Consider the following 18,714-nt stretch of genomic DNA (forward strand, 5'->3'; position numbering starts at 1 on the left):
CTTTTTGAAGATTATCCTTACAAAATGTATTTTAATTTAATTAGAATAGTTTCACAATGATTTTGATACAATAATAAATAATGGTAACTTACTTACTAATGGTAAACACAAATTAAAAACACAATTTAAATAAATTTATACAATAATTGTATGTAAACTGACTAATGACATAAAAATCAATCAGTATATTGTAAAATGTTAATAAAATTGCAGTGCATTTACAAAGTGCATTGCAGTGCAAAGAAAAGAACAAAAAGAATACCTTTTTAATGATTGCAAATGAAGATTATGATGATTTAAGATAATGAATTTGAAAGTTAAATTATGTAATATAATGAATGTACATAATAAATATGATATGTATAAAGAATTTTTTTATCTCAAGCTTGTGATCATATACTTTTTTCATATTTTTATTAAAGATTTATACGTTTTAGAAGTCAATAATTGTCTAAATACATGTTTAAATACATAATGCAATTTTGTATAAAATTATTTACAATAGCGATCTGCCTTCATCTTGCTTCTTCTATCCAATAAAGCTTCATGTAAAGTTCCTTCTCGTTTTGCTTTCTCTAGTTTAGAACTATCCTCTTTACTTATTCTTAATTTTTTGTCCTGGAATTTCTGGAACTTTCTCCTATAATATTGCCAATATATTATGTTTCTTATATTATATTGAAAACAACTTTTCATATAAAATCTATACTACTTACACATAATTCACTTCAACATCATGAAGAGAACCCTGTTCCTCTTTGGGAATATCCTTATTTGGATCTTGAGCTTTTTGAGTTATACTTCTTATAGTACAAAACTCAGAAGATCCAGCGGTCCTTTTCTGACAAATAATGTCATCTTCATCTGTAACTGATATGAAACAATCGTTGCTATTTAAAATAGCAAGCTTGTTATCCTAAAAAAATCATAGTTTTTTTTTATAAAATATATATAAATAGTTATATTTTTTTACACTTGTAGTGTTAAATTAATGATAGTAAAATTAAATAAATAATCTCATTCCTTTATACAAACTAATAAAAATGATAATCTTAATGAATGACTCAGTAATCAAAAATTGCAATGAATAATATATTTACCTGAAATATTGGTTCCCACTGTTCAATCACGCCTACTGCATCACTTCTTCCAATGACAACGCCTTTTTTATCAATACCTAAGTATTTTCCATAACCAGATTTCAATGCAACTTTAGTTTCACTTATTGGAAAAGCTGTTAGAATCTCTTCTGGTAAAGGCCCTTCACCTTCATTATGAGGTGCACCTAAGGTAAATAATCCATTATCTAATGCTTTCATGTAGATATGATTTCCAAATTCAATCGCTACTGTTCCTGTAACTTCTGATACTTGTGTAGCTTTCCACCAACCACCTATGAATAACATACAGTACAATTACTTTGATAATCGATATGAGGAAGTACATATATATTAAAATAAAATACCATGACTTATAGTATCTTTATCTTCTGAGGTTATAATATGTCCTTTCTCTTGTTTTTTCAACTTCCTCTTTTTCGTTCTGTAAAAAACAAAAGAAAATAATTCATTATTTCTTAAAATATATATGCATTGAAATGAACATATTATGCATGGGAACAACTTGTATACCTTTTTTTTTCACCTTTCAAAACAAGTTTTCCAGTTCTCACTTTATCATATTCTGACATTTTCACGTTTCTTTATATATTAATTCTTATATATTTATTCTGTAATTTTGATTATTGTATTTAATGCAATAAAATATTCTTGTGAATTACAGAAAAATATTTTTTTTGTCACGTACGTAAATATATAGATGAAAAGATTAACAATTATTATTAATATTTTGAATAATAAAGATTATATCAATAACATTGTCATGTTTTACACTTATTCTTATAGACTACAAGAAAAATAAACATCTACGATGTAGTTACTCTTTACTAGTTGTATTTCTTATATTTCCTAAAATTGTATTAGAGAGGAAACTGGTTGTATTAATTAATATCAGTACCGTCATGTACGCCCTCTATTAAGCTCTGTGTAAACTAACTTGCGCCAAATTCAAATTGTAAAAGATCGTAATTGAAGCAATGAACAGAGACAATTTATCTAAGTAAATATTTTATTTTAATATGATTTTGGTAATATATAATCATATATAAAATATATAATCAAAGAAGATAATCGTAAGATAACCATATAAAAATATAATACTTAACAGTCAAATTATTTGCCACTGATAATTCTAATCACTTTCTGATTTGCATATTTATCTAAGTTACTATGGAAAAGAACATTGTCAAGGCACAAACAATTGTTCTTATTTGATCGTAAACACATTGCATTTTTTATGTAACAACCGAAGACACAAATATACCGGACGAAAGTACGAAAGACAGAATTGTAAAGCTAATCCCGACATCCGGATACTATTCTAAAAATGTGGAAATCATGATAGATTAAAGATTTTTCAATTTGTAATTGGTTTATCAAAATATAGTTATTTGTTTCAAGTTTAATTCTTTCTGTATTCTTTCTAAACCATTCGTTAATTCCTCATTTGTTTAATTAAAAATTCCTAAACACGAACAGAGTGCTTTAGCATTCCCCAGGTAATAACCCAACCTGAAATTCCCCTAGTTCTTGAACAGCACTAGTGCACGATTAATCACACAACTATAACATAATAGGTCTCGACCTTGACATGCGCTAGGGAAAACCGTCCAAAAATTGAGTCGTGACTTGTTGTGAAAAGTTCTGAAGACAACAAAGTTCGCGTTCTTGCGAGACAGACAGAGATGAGAAGAGTATCTCTGTTCTTGTCTGAGACATTCATAGCATGTTACACATGGGCCAAACGAGAACCTTCTTGTCTTCCATGTTGATTTTTCATAACTAATCACGACTCAATTTTCGAATCGTTTTCCTTAGGTTTCGGTATAGTTCCCTAATTTCCTAGTTTCAATCGTGATCAATCGCGCATCATATTTATTTTCTTATTGTATTTCTGTCTAGAGCATAAAGCTTATATCAGAGATGAGTAAACTAATTCTGTTTATACGAATGAAATGGAAGGCGTATATACCAAGCATAGACAAATGCTAATTATTTAGATTATGAGACACTACACTATTCTTGATTTTCACATATGTGGTTAAGAATATGATTAAGCATAAAAAACAAGAAAATATTTCTTTCTACACAAAGTTACGTATTTGAATCAGAGTTAGGATCAGTCATAAGCTATATAAAATTTTTATATGAATATTTATTTTATATCATTATTATATCTCTGAAAGAGCTAGAAAATAATAATATACGTATATACTTACACATACATGCATGTATCGAAATTTTTAAGCAAAAATATAAATATTAGTGATTATTCACTAATATTTTCACAAATATTTAAATTTGTTGTGTATATACGATATTATTCTCAAAGAAACTATATAAGCAATAAATTATCAGATACGATTTAATGTTATAGTCTTGTAGCGTATAATCAATAATTCATATTGTATGTACTATTATCATATATATCTATCTTAAAATCATGGAAGGTAAAAATATTAAATATTATAATTTGTATATTTTAATACTAAAAACATTACAATATAGGCCATATTTAAGCGCAATAAATATTTTAATATATGCATAATATAAAAGTGCAAACGCGAGGTCCTTCGCAGGACTCAGTTCAAATATTTCTGCAAATAAATATGCAGAATACAAAATTCACTTTGATTATTATATATTTAGATAAAATATAAATATACAATTCTCTATTAAAATTGGGATTACAAATGAAAATTACCTCACAAATATGGAATCAAAATGTTATACTATCAGGATATTACAAAATTTGTAAATATATATATATATATATATATATATATATATTTCTATGCACATAACTATTTTGCGAGTTTTATAACATGAAATGACTAAAATTACAAAACATTTTTTTATGAAAGCCATAATCTATATGGTAAAGTTATATATAAAATTAAAAATGTATAGTTTTATTGTATTCAGTAGTCGGTACCAAATCTCCACTAAAAAATTAAATTGTGGCACACTTTGAGGTGTAGTAATGGCATATGTAAGATACTATTTTGAGTCTTACACAAAAATTGAATTAATTAGATGTAAATTGAGTAAAAAAACTATATTTGATTTAATATTGAGTTATATCGAATAATTGATTTTAGTCAATTTAAAAAAATCTTTGTCTAATATTTAACAGATGTAACATTGATATATTTTAAGTTGAAAGTTATCTTTTAATATTCGTCAATATCATTTAATGTTATCTTTTTATATATTTTAAGTTGAATATTTAATGAAAAGAGAAATTCATATAGTTTTGCAACTATAAACTTATAAGTATTTGTAAACAATTAAAGATACGTATGTTATGTTCATATTTAATGGAAGTATACTGGTACTATTTAAAAATTATGTATGAGACAGTATCTCAAAAATTCAATTTAATAAATTAAAAAAGGAATACTGTAAATACTACCATTTTTTATACATATACCTCTTTTTACAGAAAAATTGATACATAAAAATACTTTGATAAAATCTTTTACACACTAATCATCATAATTTAACATCTAATAATAACTTCTTTAATTTTGAGTATGATTCAACACCTCTCTGCACGGTGATATTACTAATAATTATAGGATTATATTTCGTGAAATATTAAGTCTTTCTTTTGATAAGAATAGAACGTAAAATTAGGATAAACCCTCTCCTCTTTCAAAGAAAAATATTCATGGCATGAAATTTTTGCTATGAAAAGCATATTCAGTATCGAATTTTTTTAGTAAATACTAGTGAGATTGATCGATACCAAATGTGAATCTCATTCGTTACTTTGTGCACTATTATAAGTTTGTAAAAATCAATTATTTGCACGTCTGGGGATTGGATACCGAAGTACTAAAACACTGTCTGCTGATATAATTGGTAACACATTGTCACAATGATGATTTACTAAATGGCTAACGCTATCGAAAACGCGGTCTTTTGTGCGAACCTGGAATTATAATAAATCATAAATTTGCCTTTTTAATGTATGTAGATTTCTTCCAATGTTATGTTCTAAAATACTTACTACGCCTTCCGGATCAATTAACAGTAAATGTTTAGGAGTACCATTGTTCATACCAGTAAGGACATATTGTCCAGGCGAGCCTTGAGATTCTCGAACCAAAAAGTCACCATCCTGTCAAATATGTTATATTGAAAATATACACAACTTATATATAAATATTAATGGCAATACTTACCCTCGTTAACATTGATTCTGCTTCAGCACGACTAACACTACCATGGAACCATATCTCTTGTTTTAATTGTTGCTTTTGAGAATGGGGGCTTAATCTATTCAAATCTGATATCGCAGAACTAAATGGCTCTATAAAATTATATTATGTTATATGCTGGAATTTTAAATGCTATATCAACATTAAATTACTTACGCATATCAAACACATCAAAAAGTGATGTTTGGTCACGATGACTTTCTCTTGTAGCTGCTATGACACTGTCATTTACATAGTTATGTTCAGGAGGAATATTGAAATTCGTTGATGTTCCATCAGAATTCAAGTCAATTAAGTTATCACTTTCTACAATAACAGAAATGAAGTTAGTTTTTGTTATTAAATTACGAATTATAATAAAATTTTAAAGGGATGTTACCTGGCCATTGTTGATGATGTCTATCAGAATTTATGGAAAATGTGTCATGTAAAGCAGAATTTTGTACATTGCTACGTGACACATGATTTTGAGTAGAATGATGATGTTTTAAATTAGGTAGTGTTGATGCCGAAATTGGTAATGGTGGAACTGGTGGAGGGCCAATATCAGGTGGTACTTTCCCTGGTAGATCATTATAATAATCTCTATCTGCTTCTCGCATGCCATTTAACATAGGGCTGTATTATAAAAAAGATATATATTAAATAACATATTAAAGATTAATTTTATAATAAATAAAATTTGTTTTAATATCTATAATTACTGTAATGAAGCTGGTTTTGTAAGAAATTCTTTAAATCGTAATTCAAAAGCTTGTCCAATAGTAGATATGACATCTTGTGCAAGTCCTCCTCCACACTCTAATACATAACAAGCACGCCATTCTTGCATATTTTTAGCAACATATGCTACAAAGTCTAATATTTCCTATAAAAAAAAATATATTAACCAGTTCATATGTCTGGCAATTATTGTATAATACAAATGGTAATAAAAACTAATATTTCATAACATATAATTTACCGTATCTCCACCTGAAGCAAAAGATATACGTGGCATTTCATGTTTGGCAATAGTATGTCCAGTCTCTATGTTAGTCAAAGCTAAGCTACAGCTACTAATAGTTAAATTTATCGTAGCACCTGTATGCTCCATGCGAGGTTTATCTGCTATTGCTCTTAACACTTTCCTATCCACCTTCAAATATAAATTATTATAAATGTAAAGCTGCAATTATAAAAGTAAAAATTAATAATATACATACCCTTCTCTTTTTATCTGCAGATTTTAAACCAGCTGCTTCACAAACTCTGTTTATACATTCTCTAAAAAAAATTTGTTCATAATATATTAAGAACATACATTTATACTTTTAGTGTTTCTTTACATGTAAAATAAATTCTACATATAAATGTGTTTTAAAAATTTATTAAAAAGCTTACTTGGCAACACATGATCTTGTTTCAAAATCTAAGCTTTTCATAGATGTGTATACTTCAAGACATCCTATATACTGAAAATCATATAATATAATAATTAAACACTTATAATTTGTAAAAAATTATTTTAATGCTACATATTGATAATAGAAAAATAGAAACTTACTTTAACAGTATAGGTAATTCCTTCTTTGCTCACTAAATGATCAGGGTGTAACCATCCTCTGGCTGGTTTACTTATAAAACTACTACCTCCAGTTGCCATTTCTAAATTCTACGCACATAAGTATACAACTACAACATAAGCATTTTAAATATTATACAAAATATAAAATTTTGTACAATAAGATAAGAAAAAAATATCATTCAGAATGTTTTGTAGGCATATTATGTTTGTAATTTTTGTTCAAACTTGAAACTAATAATCATTCATTTTTCCAATTAAATATGTATAAATACAGTATCGCTTACAATGTCTTTGACACTTTGTAATTATAGTTATGATGGTAAATCGACAATGATTATTACATAATGCAGACAACGTTACTTGACATTATACTTCAATTGAAATACATTTCTGGCAGTGACAACCGAATGCGAATAACTAAGATATTCCGTAAATTGCGAACAAGAAAATTTCGATTAACACACAAATACATGATTTATCAGGAAATGAGATCATACCTCGCAGACGGTTACTGGAATCACACGTCTACGATACAATTATACTCATTTGGTACACTAATCATTTCATAGAAATTTTTTTCGGTCACTATATAAAATGTAGTACTATAATAAATTCGTATTGGTCTGCATTTTCTGCTACACCCAAGTTAGGAGACACATTTATTATCTTGTAGAAAATTCCATAAATGCCAAACAAAAATTATCGACAATTTATTATGTTCCCTTTATCACCGACTGAACCAGTATGCTTTGTCTATTTTAAAATGCATATTTAGTATACCATGATTTGTAATCAATTTTCGTATTACACATTTCACACTATGTACAACACAACTTTTCTATTATTCATTATTAAAAGATAAAAGCATATTAAAATAAATTGTATTTAAATATAAATAATTTATTAATATTGCTCCATCGGTAATAATTTTATTTTACGAAAAAGAGAATTAAATATATATTAATTTTTATACAAAAGAGTTCAAAAATACATATTTATACTACACATATAAATTTTACTTATTTTTGGTTAGTTAGTAATATGAATTAATATATATGAATTATATTTATGATATTTTATATAATTCTATATGAATTAATATTTTCTTAAGATGTCTAGTAATATTGAAATTTTTGTATCACTACTGCGATCATATAAAGAGGTTTCGACACTCGCTAGAGAAAACCGTTCGAAAATTGAGTCGTGTCTAGTTGTGAAAAATCATCATGGAAGCTCAATAAAATCCGAGTTCTTGTAAGACAGACAGACTTCTTGTCTTCCATGCTGATTTTTCACAGGTAGTTATACTCGATTTTCCTTAAACTTCAGTATTATATGAGTGTCAAGAGTCAAGAATTTTTTAGAAGATCATGATTAATACTGTCAGAAATGTCAGAGCTATCTTGACTTAACATCCTATATTGCGTGAATCTGCCCTTAAGAAAATTTCTTAAGAATAATTTTAAAATGTTCATTGTTTAATGTATTTATTCATATGTTTATAAAAGTAATGATTTTCCATTTAAAAGAGGATATGTATATAAATATATGTATAGATCGTGAAGATTTGAAGTTCTACACTTAAAATTGATATACATACAGATTTCAACCTTAAAAATATTTTGTGTTTGGTTGAAGTATTAATTTCATAATTTATTAAACTTAATAACATACATGATATAATCTTTTGCATACCGTGATATAAAAATACTATGAAAAGAATAAAACTTAAGCCTAAGAATCCAAACCCACTATTTGAGCTCTGGTTAGAAGAATGGAGAAAAGAGGCTGCATCGAGAAATTCCGACTTGCAATATCATTTTTCGAAAGCACTCGCTGCATTAAAAAAATATCCCTTGCCGTTAAAATCTGGGAAGGATTGTATAATATTGCAACACTTTGGCACAAAATTATGCTCCATGTTAGATAGAAAACTCAAAGAATATAAAGTTCAAAATAATGACTCGGTAAGTGTGAAGAATGTTTGCAAGCACTGCAGTTTTAATGAACAACCTGTATTTAAAAGGAAACGCAGATCACAACAAATTATTGTGGACGCAGATTTCGTACCTGAAAGAGTAAATATATTTATATATTTCTTATATACAGATGTAATAACATATCAAAGAAATAAACTTAATAAATATATTGTTTCAAGACAGAACTAACAACATTTGACGACTTAAATTTATCATCTTGGAATGTAGAAAATTATGCTGCCTTATTGATATTATATAAGAAAACACTAGACTCATGTTATTTAGGTATATTTCAAAGAATATTTTTTATTTTTGTGTAAGTGTATTCTATTATTAAATTATTATATCACTAATGAATGCTATAATTTATTAGGATATACTACAGAAACAGATCTACTGTTGGAAATGAAACAGTTGTGTGGGCATGGAGCAAAGACTTCAGTCTTAGATTTGTTTGAAAGTGGATTAATTTCTATGATAGGTAGACCAATTAGGTAATAATATTTATTAATAACAATTTTTAAAATTATATGTGAATTTGACATTTCTGTAGTATTAAATGTAGTATAACTTGTATAGGTATAATCTTACAGAGCATGGTATAAGTATTTCAAAGAAGATATGTGAAATTACAACTACTGATGTAATATCATTAAATTCTTTTGAAGTATTAAATAAAATTCAAAACTCATTAAAACCATTGATTACACAAAAGTCTAAGTTAATAAAAGATTCAGCCGATCTTAATAATAGGAATGAGGAAACTATTACTATTGAAAATCACTGCCAACAACCTGATGAGAATTTTGAAAAACGAAAATCGAAGGAAAATATTGTCTACCCAAAAAGAGTGCAAGAAAAAATGAAAGAAGTAAAAGATATGAATCATGTACATAATTTAGAAAATAATGAAACAGATTTTACAGATGATTTTCAAAGAAACTATTATTTAGAATCAAGAAATTTTGATATAATATTATTAGTAGATACACAAGAGACTGCTGGGTATGTTTACATTTTGTTAAATTATAATGTTAAAATTTTATCATGTATCTGTAAATAATTTTCATATAGTGGTAGGACAGAACCTCAACATGATGCTACTATCACAGGACTAACAGAGTTTGGTGTATCATTTGAGATACGTCATTTAAAAGTTGGTGATTTTGCATGGATTGCTAGGTGTAGGAAAAATAAAAATAATGAACTAATCTTACCCTTTATAGTAGAAAGGAAACGAATAGATGATTTAAGTGCAAGTATTACAGATGGAAGATTTCATGAACAAAAGGTATATATATGACATATGTATATATAATTCATATTTATATATTTTTATATGGTTAAATAGAATATTATTTTATATAGTTTAGATTAAAGCAATCTGGAATTACAAATCTTATGTACATAATTGAAGATTATGAGAAGGGTCAAAGATTGACAATACCACATTCATCATTGATGCAAGCTTCCATTAATACTTTGATACAAGATGGTTTCTCTGTAAAATATACTAAGAATCATAAAGATTCTATGTTTTATTTGTCATCATTAACTAGAATTTTAATAAAAATGTTCAAAGTACGTAATCTTTTTACAACAAATTTTTATATTTTTGTGTAGTTATGTAATTTAGTTTAAATCGTATTTTATAGCAAATATATTTTTCTAGGAAAAAAACCTGATAGGTTGTAAAAAAGAAGTTATTACACGAACAAATATTTCAAATAATACCTGTAGTCTCATGGTATTTGAAGAATTTAATAAAGCAGCTTCTAAACAAAAGGTATTTAAGCTATTTATCACTGATCATTGATTTAATGTTTACATTTTTAGGTGTTAATACATTTTTTAGGTTTTTAAAGTAAATCAAATGTTTGTCCGCCAACTACTGCAGTTAAAAGGAATGTCCATAGATAAAGCTTTAGCAATTGTAGAACATTATCCAACTCCCCGATTATTAGTTGAAGCTTTTCAGAAGTCTGGTTGCAATGGTGAGTTATTATTAGCTGCTATTGAATTTGGTGATAAAAAACGTCTTATAGGATCAGTAATTAGTAAAACAATTTATCAATTGTATATGAAAAAAGATCTAAACTGATAACTGAAATTTTATACGAATAAAGACATAAATGAATATTATATGTACAAAAAAATGAACAAAATTTTATACAATAATAATATAGAGAATAATATTTTTATAGAATTAATTATTTTATAATATTCATACTCTTTGTAAAACCTTTTATTATATATATGGTATTGGGCTCATGATCACTACTAGTTACTATTTTCAAAATATTTAGCAATAATACCCCAATGAGTACATGCCACAAATTTCAGAATAATAGCATCAGTGACAAATTGATAAAAAATTTTATTGAACCAGTATATAACAATTTATTGACGTACTTGGTAAAGTATATCATTTTATTTCAATAATTTATGCCTTTCTTCCATTCAGAATAGTCATAATCATATAACATTGACATAACTCTTAGAAAATGTAAGATTGGGTTGTCATTAAACCATAAAATTACTAGAAACGAATATTTTCGAGTAGGTACGAACGATTATTCTCTCAGTGACAAGAACATGGTGAAATACGACATACAAGCTTTAACAGTCTTGAAATTAAAGAATTATTATTACTAACATCCGCTTAAATTATTATAACATGATACTTTTATTAATTTCCATTATTACGTACTATTCCAAAACTTTCAATGTTCATCTCGTATATCCCCGCTGCTGTCAATATACACGGTTTGTTGGACCTCACTTGCATTAGGTAAAATACCTTTTGAGCTTTTGTCGGTATTTTATACCAATCTGAGTCATATCTGCCCCGAAATCCATAAGTTTAGACTATTTGCGGCTTTCTGTATTTTATATGCGTTGAAAACTTACATTTTATTGGCCAATTCTACACTTTGATCCAGTAATGTTTGCCCTGGTAGACTAAACATGTACAAATGAAATTGTTCTGCTATGAGGTAGACAATAGCCCTGATGGCTTCTGCCGGTCGGTCCAAGAACACAATTACCTAGAAGGTAAAAGCATCGGTTTCGTTCTTTCTCAATACTTATTCGACTCAGGATGTTCCTCCTAATTCAAACTTTTATGAAGAGAATTAAAAAAACATGGAAGTTACATAAAAAATTGTTTTACATATGTCAACATTTGTATTTTCAAGAAATGCAGAAAAAATGAACAATCTAGTAATTTCTAAGGTGTATAAAAGATGTTCTTACTTCAACAGCTGTTACGCTGAGAATGATTGCATTCAACACCATCGTAATCAAGTACAAATTCCGGCAACATTTCTCGAGGACGTCATAAAGTCTTAAAATATGACAAATGAACCAAAGTCAGTTCAAGTTGTATTAATTTCTTATCGATTATTAGTTTACTATTAACTAGTCGGACTTAAAACTATACAGACTGAAGACATTTATAGTGCATCATCACGCATTCTTTGAAAGCATCGTATCCAATGTTGCGAATGTTAGTACCATTTTTCTCGACAAAATTATTTTCTGCAGTTTTCTGAATCTGGGATCTGTACATGTGAATAATTGAAGTCCAAATAAGTAAACATATATAAATGAAGTATACTCTTTACCGCGTAATACAATTTTTGCATTGTTTTAACAGAATTTTTATTTAAACCATTGTATTTACCCACATACTGCAAATAATCCGCAAGCGTGATAAATAATAGTAATGTATAACGAATCTACCGAGATTATCGTTACCACGATAATAATCGCACAAAGAGATAAATGCACATACACGATGTAGAAGTGTTCTTCGTTATCTAGGACACCATAGTGAACTTGAAATACATTATTTCGTTGTCGGGTTTCGTTTAATGGTATAATAATATCTAGGACGGGATTATATAATGGAAGGGACAGAAATATTACGAGAGCTATTAATAACGTTCCTGGAAGAATTATTTTTAATTAAAAATTATTTTTATATCCAACACTTGTTGTGGAAATATATAATAAAAAGATAAGCATAAGATGACCACTTACTTCTGTACAGACATGCAAGTTTATAGCCGTGTTTGGTAAATTTATCTAGCATTTGTAATTCATTTTTTGATTCCAGTAATTTCCAATCTTCTTCCAGGGAATTAAATAATTTTCTAAACTAATGATATCTTCATTATTATGACTTTGTATGTGAAGGAGATATTAAATACATACGTACCAGCGTTTTGTTGGAATAGATGTTTAGTATTTTTGCAACACTGATAAGTACTGTAAGTATGTGCGGTAAATTCAGGATGACGTTATCGAAATCTTTGTTACGTATGGCATCGTATAGCTGCATAGACTATGGAATCGTGAATCCCAATCATGTAATAATATTACCTGATTACTTACTCTGCTATTTATTTATTTTTCATTATATTCATCGATTAATAATAATAATCATGAAAACAACATAGCATACGTTCCTCTTACCGTTGGACCAAAGAAGCTTATAAAACCGCACATTATTGCAATTACTATAATATTACTGGTACGATCTTCCTGATACGGATTTATCCCACAAATTGACAGATACTGTTTAAGCGGCTTATGGTAGCTAATATCGAACACATTAAAATCTTGCTTGTTGTTTGCCTGAAACACTGAACATTGCCGTTTAAACTAACAATTCAAGTCTTTTATTGAAAAATGTGACTCAACGTTGAATTTGATATCGTAATGTAAAATATGGTAGAATGAAGAAGAAAAAGAGAAAATGATATGATGTGCTAAAATAAGAAATTTATTTCGACATCTATTTTTTGGTATTTGAAACATTTATAGCCAGTGAATTATAACATCGAGTTACTGCAATAATCATAATTTGATATCAAATTTTTGTACAAATTTGTACCTTTATGGACACAAGTAATGAAATGGAACTTATATAGAGATTCGCTTTACCGATTAAAATTAATATATTTTGGTATATTATGAGAAATCTATGAAATTTTGCATTTTTAAATTTCGTATAATTGTAAAAGAATCCACAGTCAGCAACAATATAGAATATATTCAGTTTTCTCTTACTATTTAAATTTCTTAGATCTGTCTAATACAGTCGACTTATTAGCAAACGAGGCGGCGAAAGTGATTTAACAAAGTTGTATGAAGTATGAAGTATGAAAGTTGTTCTTTATATTGTACACCGAGAAATTGAAATGGATCCTACGAATGCACTTATATCCCTTCACCCGATGTCTGTGAAAGCATGTAATTTTTACCATCGAATTAGTTTGACGGTTTGCTTACCGGCAAGTATGCATTATAGCACAATGTTGGGTAGCACGACATCGAATAATAACCATGTCGTAGATGTGAAAATAATAGGCCATCGGTTGCTAGAGTGTCAATCATTTGCGTTGGGAATTGAAAACCTGTGGTTACCCTGAAATATCGACCTCACTGGTTGTGACACAACCTTAGTCGATGACGATCGGCGATAGCAGCAGGTTTTCAATCAATTTATTCCTCGAAAATTCTTTGGTGGTTAATATCTTACGAGCAAGAAGCATGCATATGTGTGCGATCGACATTGCAGTGACACCCAATTACTTGTTGCGTTGTATATTTGTAACGCATCGTCCAAAGTTTTATACGCATATTATATTAATCAATAAGCTGCTATATAGTGTATTCGGCTACAGGTGTAAAAATATTTAAGGGGCGATACTTGAAGTTAAAATATGATGAAAATCTAGAATAAAAAGATTGTGTTTTCGGTTTCCTTTTTTAGTTATTGAGAATTAAATATTATCCAAAATACCTCTGTGCCGAGCAACCTTCTTTACAGGAACGAAAGTAGGTGAGTCTAAGCAGCGGGGTACACAGGGTTCCTTAAATCGAACGATAGATGGATAGCAGCTTATCTCGTACAGGCCGTAGGGAAGAAGATTATAACATTCGAAAACATAATTCGTTATGCCTACTAAGTAAAATCCATATGTAAAATCCAGCATATTGAAAATCTGTATATGTATATTGGCGAAATGATATCTTACGCGAACAATAGTTATGAAACTGTGGCGGCACTCGACAGCAAATACCACCGGAAGATAACTAGTGTCGGACAACGGCAGCGCAGTGGTTAGCGCCTTAGGTTACGAACGTTCGGGACCCGGGTTCAAATCCCCGGCGACCGGAGTCCGATTTTTCTTTCCACGATTCTTAAATGAGAAGAAAATAGAGCAGTATCTGTCCCAGCAGCGACATCTACAGCCAGCAACTACAACTATCACGGCCTCAAAACTAACTACTAATCTTGTTAAGATGCTTGGTAACAACGTAATTTTAGTAGAAATATAATAAAAGAACCAAACTCAGATCTAGTTATATTAATTTCTTATTGATTATTAGTTTAGAAGAGATCTATAATGCAACATCACATATTCTTTAAACTCTTCGTACCCAATGCTCTTAATGTTAGCGTCATTTCTTTTCGGCAGAATTATTTTCTGCAATTGAGATCTGTATACGCCAATAATTGAAACCCAAATAAATGGACATTCATGAAAGAAATATGTATACCTTGTACCATGTGATATTATTTTTGCACAGTTTTGATACAATTTCTATAGGAACTATTATATTTACCCATTTATTTGTTTAGGAATTATTAAGCAATACTTCAGCGAAATGAAATTTTGCACAAATAATGGTTATAGATCAGCCTAGTCTTGAGAAGAGTTTAAATAACCTTATATGGAGAAATAAAGAAGCCAAAATGATTCCTTCAGGAAGTCTTACAAAAGATGGCGAAATGTCCATCTCATTTTCAAGATATTATCATTAGCTTATAAAAATGATTAAGTAACAGTGATTTACATTATTAAGCGAGATCAATCTATGTTTAAAAATATTTAAAAATATTCTGTGAAAGATATAGTTTAATAATTTTATTTACATCGATAACGTTGTTTAAACTATTCAACATTAACAATGCATAGTGACTATTTATCTTATTATCCTCATTGTAGGTCCATCCAGGTATAAAATGCAATGAATATGAGTAAATGTCTATGAGTCAACTCATCCTCTCAGTGACATTAACATCGTGAAGTATGACATACATGTTTTGAAAGTCTTAAAAGAGAAATGACGTAAGTACCTACTAGTTAATAATATAAAGTAACTATAACTGTCCCATAATATTACATACAATTGCAAAATTTTCCATATTCATTTCGTACAATCCACCTGCCGTTAATGTACACAGTTTTTTACTCCGTATTTGCATCATGAGAAGCATTTTTTGAATTTTTACTGGTATTTTATACCAGGTGGACCCATATCTGTTTTGATACGAGTAATAAATTATATTTTTTTCTACGATTGAATATTTGCATTTTATACGATTGCACTAGATACATACATATTATTTGCTAAATCAGAACAATGATCCAGAAGTACCTGCCCAGGCAGACTGATCACAAACAAATGAAATTGTTCAGCTCCAAGAAATATGCCGGTTCTAATTGCTTCCGCCGGTCTTTCTAAGTTAGCGACTGTCTGAAAAATACAAACTTTCAATTAGGAAAATGCTTCCAGAATTTTCATTCGTTTTCAATTATTAGATTCTCTTTACTTGAACAGCTGTCATGCTTATACCCATCATATTTAATCCAACTTGAAGCAAATAACTACTTCGACTGTTTTCATTTAGAATATTGTAAAACCTCAAAATATAACGAAAAAAGCACATTAATTGCGATCAATAATCATCTCGCACCGTATTGTATTTTATCGTCATTTAATAAATACAAACTCGATCGCTTTATCGTGAGTGATCACACAATTTTTTATCTGTTCGTACGTGTAAGTCTCCGTCATAGCTTCTGTAGAGAATATGATTGAACTACTAGTTGCTTTATGGACTTGATGCCTATATTTTGAATATAATTATAAAAAATGAAATCTTATTAGTTTTATCTTCTTATTCTTATTAGTACAAAAAGAGACATATGGTTATTGATCCTTAAAAGCTATCATCAAAGAATATCACGTCTATGTTATCAAGGGGGAAATTTCACGCATGATAGCCTTTACGGATTAACGCGACCTTATGCTTTTTGCAGTATCATATTTACCCACACACCGCAAATAATCCACTACTGTGATGGATTATAAGGATATATAACGAATCTACGGTAACTATTATCATCACAACAATAACAGATCCCCATGCAAGCTGTAAATATATGTAAAAGAAGTACTCTTCATGATCAAAAAATATGTAATTAACTCTAAATAATTGTTGTCGCGGTCGAGTTTCATTTAATGGAAGGACGACATCCAGAATAGGAAAAAGTAATGGAACCAGCAAGAACAGTACCATGAAGATCAATAAAGTATCTGAAATGATCACAATTGATCGCTTATGTTCAAAATATTAATAGAACAAATCCTTTATACACATAGAAGCACTGTAATTGAAAAATTAAGACATGATAACCTACTTCGGTACAGTTGTGCCATTTTGCTGCCTTGAATGGTGACATCCTCCAGAACGCGTAAATCATCGGTTAACTTCAATTCCTTCCATTGTTTCCTCACAAATTCGAACAATTTTCTAAACTATGATATAACATGTATTTTTACGACTTTATAATATGTTTTCATTCCCAAAGCTTAATCGGGTAACAATAAATTCACGTACATTTTCTCTGTTGAAGTGGACATTTAATATTTTAACGATACTAGTTATAGCTGCGATTAAATGCGGCATACACTCGATCACTCCGTCCATATCCTTGTCATATAAGGATCTATATACTTCTAATAACTAGTGATTGTAGGTTCCAATTGTCAATAACGTTATCTGGTTATTTACTTTCTTGCGAGGAATTTATTCAACTAAGTTTTCTCATTTCGATTATAATACATTTTATAGAAATGTATCTCTATAAATAAAGAATACATTTCTATAAAATGTACTATACGATATGTTTCCCTTACCGTTGGAACGAGAATGCCTGTGATACTAGTCACCATTATAGTCACAATAATACTTCTGAATATATCTCTCTGGCGTGGATCTTGTCCTACAATTTGCAAATATTTCTCGAGCATTTTATAGTAAGGAATGTCGAACATATCGGTAGACTGTGTTCTGACTTTCTGAAATGCTGAATGTTCTAAGTTTAAATTAATTTCATGAAAGAATTATCCCCGGCCAGTTTACTTTAAGTACCATAAAAATTATATATTGACAAAGAACTATTTTAATTATTTATAATTTATATTGCATTTGAGTCATTCAGAAGACAGGTACTGATTCGACCGCACTTTTTATTAATTTTTAAATTTCATTAGACATGCACACGATTAATATTCAATTTTCCAGAAACAAATTTACTTCCATAAATTTTTCTTATCGTAAGAAGGTGACGTAAATGATGGTAAATTCTAAGATAAATTTAAAAACAATAATAGTTGTAATATCAACATTTTCGTGTGCTCTTCAATTTATAGAGTTGATCAACGTGACTTCTAAATGGCTCATTTCTATCTCTTACTATCCATATTTCCAGATTTTCAATTAATTGACTTCGGTTAACGTTCGGACTATCGTCGTGCCGATTGAATAAATGTTTCTGTTCTTAAAATTGCGAAAGTCAATCTGCGAATGCAGTTATACTCGATATTCAATATTACTGAGCTTGTAATTACGGTTATCAAGTATGACTATGAATCGACTTCTTTGCCGGACAGGTATGCAGTATATAGCGTAATGTCTAAGTTAGCTATTGCTGAATGACAAGTGCATTATAGATAGGAAC

General features: G+C 28.8%; 5 protein-coding genes across 12 annotated transcripts; 1 reads left to right on the forward strand and 4 right to left on the reverse strand.

Moving 5' to 3' along the window:
• On the reverse strand, nucleotides 1-1,967 carry LOC117233035 (protein FRG1 homolog). Its single transcript, XM_033492913.1, has 5 exons — nucleotides 1,632-1,967; nucleotides 1,466-1,542; nucleotides 1,101-1,393; nucleotides 717-916; nucleotides 1-640 (listed from the first exon to the last, which is right to left on the reverse strand). The coding sequence occupies exons 1-5, from the start codon at nucleotides 1,688-1,690 to the stop codon at nucleotides 493-495; spliced, it is 777 nt and encodes a 258-aa protein (XP_033348804.1). The 5' UTR covers nucleotides 1,691-1,967; the 3' UTR covers nucleotides 1-492.
• Nucleotides 1,968-4,518: 2,551 nt separating this feature from the next.
• Nucleotides 4,519-7,661, reverse strand: LOC117233033 (SHC-transforming protein 1). 4 transcript variants are annotated; one of them, XM_033492908.1, is made up of 11 exons: nucleotides 7,409-7,661; nucleotides 6,891-6,998; nucleotides 6,728-6,798; nucleotides 6,550-6,610; nucleotides 6,309-6,482; nucleotides 6,049-6,212; nucleotides 5,724-5,962; nucleotides 5,501-5,650; nucleotides 5,309-5,436; nucleotides 5,134-5,244; nucleotides 4,519-5,055 (listed from the first exon to the last, which is right to left on the reverse strand). In XM_033492908.1, exons 2-11 carry the CDS (start codon nucleotides 6,987-6,989, stop codon nucleotides 4,921-4,923), a joined length of 1,332 nt encoding a protein of 443 aa, XP_033348799.1. In that variant the 5' UTR covers nucleotides 6,990-6,998; nucleotides 7,409-7,661; the 3' UTR covers nucleotides 4,519-4,920. The 4 variants fall into 4 exon arrangements, with proteins under 4 accessions (XP_033348799.1, XP_033348797.1, XP_033348800.1 ...); XM_033492906.1 differs by having other exon boundaries at nucleotides 6,891-7,018; XM_033492909.1 differs by lacking the exon at nucleotides 7,409-7,661 and adding an exon at nucleotides 7,196-7,402.
• Nucleotides 7,662-7,999: 338 nt separating this feature from the next.
• On the forward strand, nucleotides 8,000-14,825 carry LOC117233054 (crossover junction endonuclease MUS81). 3 transcript variants are annotated; one of them, XM_033492967.1, is made up of 9 exons: nucleotides 8,000-8,989; nucleotides 9,070-9,175; nucleotides 9,264-9,384; nucleotides 9,470-9,895; nucleotides 9,965-10,181; nucleotides 10,259-10,471; nucleotides 10,563-10,676; nucleotides 10,746-10,884; nucleotides 14,730-14,825. In XM_033492967.1, exons 1-9 carry the CDS (start codon nucleotides 8,624-8,626, stop codon nucleotides 14,795-14,797), a joined length of 1,770 nt encoding a protein of 589 aa, XP_033348858.1. In that variant the 5' UTR covers nucleotides 8,000-8,623; the 3' UTR covers nucleotides 14,798-14,825. The 3 variants fall into 3 exon arrangements, with proteins under 3 accessions (XP_033348858.1, XP_033348859.1, XP_033348857.1); XM_033492968.1 differs by lacking the exon at nucleotides 14,730-14,825 and having other exon boundaries at nucleotides 10,727-10,861; XM_033492966.1 differs by lacking the exon at nucleotides 14,730-14,825 and having other exon boundaries at nucleotides 8,001-8,989; nucleotides 10,746-11,032.
• Nucleotides 11,357-14,812, reverse strand: LOC117233057 (odorant receptor 9a-like). Of its 3 annotated transcripts, XM_033492970.1 has the most exons (11): nucleotides 14,703-14,812; nucleotides 14,189-14,633; nucleotides 13,370-13,539; nucleotides 13,113-13,238; nucleotides 12,935-13,052; nucleotides 12,576-12,840; nucleotides 12,337-12,453; nucleotides 12,146-12,236; nucleotides 11,801-11,937; nucleotides 11,601-11,733; nucleotides 11,357-11,517 (listed from the first exon to the last, which is right to left on the reverse strand). In XM_033492970.1, the coding sequence occupies exons 3-11, from the start codon at nucleotides 13,400-13,402 to the stop codon at nucleotides 11,464-11,466; spliced, it is 1,074 nt and encodes a 357-aa protein (XP_033348861.1). In that variant the 5' UTR covers nucleotides 13,403-13,539; nucleotides 14,189-14,633; nucleotides 14,703-14,812; the 3' UTR covers nucleotides 11,357-11,463. The 3 variants fall into 3 exon arrangements, with proteins under 3 accessions (XP_033348861.1, XP_033348864.1, XP_033348862.1); XM_033492971.1 differs by lacking the exons at nucleotides 11,357-11,517; nucleotides 14,703-14,812 and having other exon boundaries at nucleotides 11,519-11,733; nucleotides 14,189-14,647; XM_033492973.1 differs by lacking the exons at nucleotides 13,370-13,539; nucleotides 14,189-14,633; nucleotides 14,703-14,812 and having other exon boundaries at nucleotides 12,935-13,047; nucleotides 13,113-13,254.
• Nucleotides 14,826-16,067: 1,242 nt separating the features above from the next.
• LOC117233072 lies at nucleotides 16,068-18,149 on the reverse strand. The gene is made up of 8 exons (XM_033493010.1): nucleotides 17,891-18,149; nucleotides 17,592-17,717; nucleotides 17,392-17,509; nucleotides 17,023-17,287; nucleotides 16,701-16,817; nucleotides 16,521-16,611; nucleotides 16,308-16,444; nucleotides 16,068-16,227 (listed from the first exon to the last, which is right to left on the reverse strand). The coding sequence occupies exons 1-8, from the start codon at nucleotides 18,026-18,028 to the stop codon at nucleotides 16,068-16,070; spliced, it is 1,152 nt and encodes a 383-aa protein (XP_033348901.1). The 5' UTR covers nucleotides 18,029-18,149.
• Between the last annotated feature and the right edge of the window lie 565 nt (nucleotides 18,150-18,714).

Source organism: Bombus vosnesenskii, unplaced genomic scaffold (assembly GCF_011952255.1).
Source record: "Bombus vosnesenskii isolate JDL3184/JDL3185 unplaced genomic scaffold, Bvos_JDL3184-5_v1.1 scf7180000013294, whole genome shotgun sequence".
NCBI lineage: Eukaryota > Metazoa > Arthropoda > Insecta > Hymenoptera > Apidae > Bombus > Bombus vosnesenskii.

What these genes read in the sequence shown, in the direction of transcription:
- LOC117233035 (XM_033492913.1), bottom strand. Translation starts at nt 1,690, where the DNA reads ATGTCAGAATATGATAAAGTGAGAACTGGAAAACTTGTTTTGAAAGGT. An exon ending in TTGAAAGGTGAAAAAAAAAG is followed by an intron (nt 1,543 to 1,631) that starts GTATACAAGTTG and finishes TGTTTTTTACAG; the next exon opens with AACGAAAAAGAGGAAGTTGA. An exon ending in TAAAGATACTATAAGTCATG is followed by an intron (nt 1,394 to 1,465) that starts GTATTTTATTTT and finishes TGTTATTCATAG; the next exon opens with GTGGTTGGTGGAAAGCTACA.
- LOC117233057 (XM_033492970.1), bottom strand. Translation starts at nt 13,402, where the DNA reads ATGTGCGGTTTTATAAGCTTCTTTGGTCCAACG. An exon ending in TAAGCTTCTTTGGTCCAACG is followed by an intron (nt 13,239 to 13,369) that starts GTAAGAGGAACG and finishes ACGATTCCATAG; the next exon opens with TCTATGCAGCTATACGATGC. An exon ending in TCAGCGTAACAGCTGTTGAA is followed by an intron (nt 11,938 to 12,145) that starts GTAAGAACATCT and finishes TTTACCTTCTAG; the next exon opens with GTAATTGTGTTCTTGGACCG.
- LOC117233033 (XM_033492908.1), bottom strand. Translation starts at nt 6,989, where the DNA reads ATGGCAACTGGAGGTAGTAGTTTTATAAGTAAACCAGCCAGAGGATGG. An exon ending in ACAAGATCATGTGTTGCCAA is followed by an intron (nt 6,611 to 6,727) that starts GTAAGCTTTTTA and finishes AATTTTTTTTAG; the next exon opens with AGAATGTATAAACAGAGTTT. An exon ending in TAATTGATCCGGAAGGCGTA is followed by an intron (nt 5,056 to 5,133) that starts GTAAGTATTTTA and finishes TTATAATTCCAG; the next exon opens with GTTCGCACAAAAGACCGCGT.
- LOC117233054 (XM_033492966.1), top strand. Translation starts at nt 8,624, where the DNA reads ATGAAAAGAATAAAACTTAAGCCTAAGAATCCAAACCCACTATTTGAG. An exon ending in CAGATTTCGTACCTGAAAGA is followed by an intron (nt 8,990 to 9,069) that starts GTAAATATATTT and finishes TATTGTTTCAAG; the next exon opens with ACAGAACTAACAACATTTGA. An exon ending in AAGCAGCTTCTAAACAAAAG is followed by an intron (nt 10,677 to 10,745) that starts GTATTTAAGCTA and finishes TACATTTTTTAG; the next exon opens with GTTTTTAAAGTAAATCAAAT.
- LOC117233072 (XM_033493010.1), bottom strand. Translation starts at nt 18,028, where the DNA reads ATGTTCGACATTCCTTACTATAAAATGCTCGAGAAATATTTGCAAATT. An exon ending in CAGGCATTCTCGTTCCAACG is followed by an intron (nt 17,718 to 17,890) that starts GTAAGGGAAACA and finishes TACAATCACTAG; the next exon opens with TTATTAGAAGTATATAGATC. An exon ending in GGATTATTTGCGGTGTGTGG is followed by an intron (nt 16,818 to 17,022) that starts GTAAATATGATA and finishes TTCAAAATATAG; the next exon opens with GCATCAAGTCCATAAAGCAA.